Here is a 4,480-nt window from a genome sequence, read left to right as displayed (position 1 = left end):
AAAATGAACTATTGTAATGTTTATTTGTGTATGTCTTTGTCCTGAATGTTCTTGCATTTCTTTAAACTGTATTCCAGACCTGTAATGTTGTAACTTTATATTAAACATTGCCATAAAAGAGCAAGGATCGACTAGCCACAAAACCAGGTTCAACCAACCTTTTTTTCTTAAAATGTTCGTACCAAGTCAGGAAAATGGCAGTTGTTATCTTATTGTTCGTTTCTGTGTGTGTTGGATTGGTGCAAATAGCAGGAAAACAGCGCAGTTGGTCCTCTTTTCTTTTTATTGTTAGGTAATTTTTCTGTGTCAATATTTTCTTTTTTGGTCAAAACTCTATATTCCGTAAACCCTAACAAGCCTTTTAAAAAGTCTCTGATAATTTTTAAAAATCCATAAAAAATAGGAATAAAAGGAAGTGTGATACAACCATCAATGACTAATCAAATCCCACTTCCTTATATTCCAATTTGTTGATGGATTTTTCAAAATTACAAGAGCCTTTGAGGTCTTGGTAGGGTGTATGGCATAGGGAGAAATGATCAAAAATTAATGAAAAGAGAAAAATATCAAAAAATGAAACGAAAAGAGGATCATGGGGTGAAATATAACAGAATAGGATAACGCAGTGCTGATTACAGAAATAAATGAAGAACATGATAAAGAAATTCTAAAATAATTTGTATGGGAATATTACAGAATTAATCTTATTTTCGACGAAAAGTGTCCGAAAATTTAAGAATACAGAAATTAAATACACCAATATAGACCCTCAATCAAGACAGCAGTTTTCCATTCTAGTTATTTTTTGTAAACTGAACCCTTTTCCATATGTCTGTATATCTACGGCACTATTTATTAATTCTCATACATTATTCTGAAAAGTGACAATAAAATAAAATAAAACATTCAAAATGATAAAACATCACAAATGGAACCCAGAAATGATTATACTTAATCCATGTAACAACGTCAAAGGTGCTTGGTGTGTATAACAAATTGATATTCTTGTGACCGTACGCAAACGTATAGAAGATCCATATTGACAAATTGTTGATCGACAAGATTAGAAACACGTTTTGAATTGAAAAGAATCTGTTCGCAAGATTTACCTTTCGATAATGTTTCATCTGCAATATAAATATTGTCTGAAGCACAGTTGCAATTGACCGCAGAGTGGAAAATACAATAGTTCGCTGTACAGCGTAGTAGGCACATGTCATAACAGAACTTGTTAAAATGATGAAATGATGCATGTTCATAAGTTTTCGATTCTTTGCTCTTGGTTTCAGTTGCCCAGATAGGAAATAAAAACAAATAAAAATAAGAATAATGCGAAGAACTGTTACACAGTTGAAAACATAGTGAATTCCCAACGGCAGTTTTTTCCCAATTTCTGAAAACATGTAAAAAGAAATAACAACGCTTGAAATAAGTGTACATAGCGATCCTATTATCGCTATAGTTACGGATTGTAGATTCCAAGGTGTCCTACCATTTACCGTTTCATCAGATAGCAACAATTGACGTTCTCCAACTTCTTCAGGGAATACTACGCATTCCTGTATGCCATTGTCGGTGTTACACGGCATTTGTTTTGGCCATAATTCTGATAAACAGATTAGGCTAAGCAAACAAAATTCCAACAAAACAGGATCAAGAAAGGAGTTAAAAATATGTCTGGCTTCATTAGAAATGAAAACGGTACTGTTGCCACAGAAAAAATCTGTTTCGTTTCTCAGTTTGCTTACATCTTCGTAAAACATGTCAATATTTCTACTCATCCATAATGAAATATTTGTCAAGAAAATCATTAGTATTCCATAGTATAAAACTATTTTATTTGCAAATCGGTATTTTGAAAAACATTGTATGAAAGTTGTTTGTCCAATAGTGAAAATCCATGTTAAAATGTAATACACAGATAATAGCATTAACTCAGATGAAACCCCGCATTCAAATTCCGTTATTAGATCAACCACCTGATAAATAATATTCCCACAACAAAACATCCACAAGAAAAATAATTTAAGTCGGTTGCTAACCTTTACTTTTTTTTCTAAACGCCATGTTCTACATAATGATAAAATAAATGAGCATAATATCAAAGTTAATATTCCAATGCATAACAGTACAATAATCAAGATACGCAGTGGGAAATCATGATGTATGTAATTATTCATTAATTCTATAATTATTGCAATAGTCGTTGTTAAAAGGACACATACAGAAATGCTACCGTCATGTGATGAAAATCCTACAGTCCTTCTTTTCTTCACAAGACCAGCAGTAAAAGGCAAAATGAAAATTGCTTTCAGAACATTCAGACTATTGCTGGCCATATCCCTTTCAATTGTGTGTCTTTCAAAAAACAACGACCAATATTTGATATCATATATATGATATATATTTCCGTATTATTTGAATTTGCCTTTAATAGCAAGGTTATATAACCTCATTCACAAAAGGAAATAACTATAGAAAACAATTGACATGATTTTTATATGTATATGAATTGAGGAAATGATCATACAGTTCAAAAAAGGAAAAAAGTACGGAGCACAAAAACAACTAACACGAAACTAATTTAACAGAAAACACCGACGTAATAGTAATAAATTTTACTGAATGCTAGTTCAGAGCCAATTTCATTGATATACAAATCGTGTTTTTCAATTCTGTTTGTTTGTTTCAGAGCTATTTCAATAGATTCCTTTCGATTTTTGTCTGTCATCTGAAGAAACTCGTCGCTCTTTATGACGTTATGTATTTTTACCAGATATATCCTGTATCCCTGTACTATTAATGTTCGCGGCTTAGTGATCATCATTTTGTAGAATTAACTAGAAATAATGTTTGTTCTGTAGGTACTTCATCACAATTCCATTATGACAGCAGTGCTGATTGTAAATTGTGAGAATTCAATTTGTCAAATCAATCGTGTACATGTAATGTAGAATCATAGTTTTACAACCACATACTTAACATTAGAACGTAATTGAAGATGCCTCTAAACGCACGAATGACGTTCACTGAAACCAAAGTTTTGACGGAAATGAATCGAACTCAAAAGTTTTCAAATGTTTCGGTTGTATAACTTTCTTTGTAGTTCTAGTTTATTGTTTCTGATTATTTTCTGCAAATTATAGTCTCTAAATTTCAGCTTTTGAGATAATAAACAAATACTTAAATAAGTGAAAATAAGTAACTCGGACTCTTGTGACTGAATTGGACTTGCAGTGAGGGAAAGGTGTTTTGATTCATGTTGGAAGCCTAATTACAGTAAAGATAATATTTCATACATTTAATGAAGAAACAGAAGAAGGAATCGTTAAATGTACATGTGTATGTTGAGCTGGATTGTCACCGTGCTTGTCCACAAGGTAAAAGCCCAAAGGAAGACGTATTACCATTATTCTGACACCAATCCGACCATTTTTTTTCTACTTCCTAATTCCTTGTGCTTAAAGGAGAAATATCAAATCCCAATATGTCTCTGGTTTGACTCGGCCTGAGTTCGAATACTCGATCTCCCGCACAGCCAAAAAAAAAGAGGGACAGAAGATACCAAAGGGACAGCCAAACTCCTAAATCGGAAGTAAACTGGCAATGCTATGACAAACAGACAATCAGTTAAGAAATAATTAATGCAAGCTATACTTTTTTGTAGTTTTCACATGGGTAGGCATTATATTCGTGATTAGTTTGCCCGAGCGATAGTGAGGGTTAAAATAACACGAAATGTATGCCTACCCATGTTAAAATTACAATAAAATATAGCTTGCACAAATAAGGTATTTTTCTATGTCCGATAAGAATAAGTGTGAAATCGTTTGTGTAGGCTCTTCCATAAACCCCCCTTTTTTGTAAAGAAGCAAACGGCTGGCACTGTGATTTTTCAGAGGGAGGAGTTTGAACAGCCAGCATGAACTGTTGTCGTATCTAGGTTAAATATGTGAATTCGAAATGCAACACGTTACAGTCATAATAAATGAATTTGTAACATCAAGTGCACCATTTAAGAGTTTGAAATTGTTTTAACGTTAAGAAAATATATAATGTGGTGTGAGCGCTAATGAGACAACTCTCCATCCAAATAACAATTTATAAAAGTAAACCATTATAGTCAATGTACTTCAACACGGAGCCCTGGCATGATAATTATTCTGAAGAAGTCAATATACGTATGTGCAAACAAATTATAATGGATTTAGAGCATGGGTTTGTTCACAAAGCGAAAGAAGCACGTCATATTAGAACAGTACATATGGAACAACATAGAAAAACTAAAGAATAAGAAACACGAACCCCACCGACAACTAGGGGTGATCTCAAGTGCTCCGGAAGGGTAAGAAGATCCTGCTTCACATGTGACACCCGTCGTGTTGCTGATGTTATAACTAATCCGGTAAATGTCATACAAAGTTGACCTGACATATTATAACGACACAATATAATTTTGATCATTGATAGATATAACACA

At 33.0% G+C, this 4,480-nt stretch overlaps 1 protein-coding gene across 1 annotated transcript; it reads right to left on the bottom strand.

The window, feature by feature from the left end:
• Window positions 1-725: 725 nt before the first annotated feature.
• LOC134726935 (uncharacterized) lies at window positions 726-2,357 on the bottom strand. Its single transcript, XM_063591332.1, has one exon. The coding sequence runs from the start codon at window positions 2,337-2,339 to the stop codon at window positions 870-872; it is 1,470 nt and encodes a 489-aa protein (XP_063447402.1). The 5' UTR covers window positions 2,340-2,357; the 3' UTR covers window positions 726-869.
• Between the last annotated feature and the right edge of the window lie 2,123 nt (window positions 2,358-4,480).

This window comes from Mytilus trossulus, chromosome 7 (assembly GCF_036588685.1).
Source record: "Mytilus trossulus isolate FHL-02 chromosome 7, PNRI_Mtr1.1.1.hap1, whole genome shotgun sequence".
NCBI classification, from domain to species: domain Eukaryota; kingdom Metazoa; phylum Mollusca; class Bivalvia; order Mytilida; family Mytilidae; genus Mytilus; species Mytilus trossulus.
This window is presented reverse-complemented; position numbering and strand designations above follow the sequence as displayed.

Bases quoted from the DNA above. Each gene is read 5' to 3' on its own strand.
- LOC134726935 (XM_063591332.1), bottom strand. From the start codon at position 2,339: ATGGCCAGCAATAGTCTGAATGTTCTGAAAGCAATTTTCATTTTGCCT.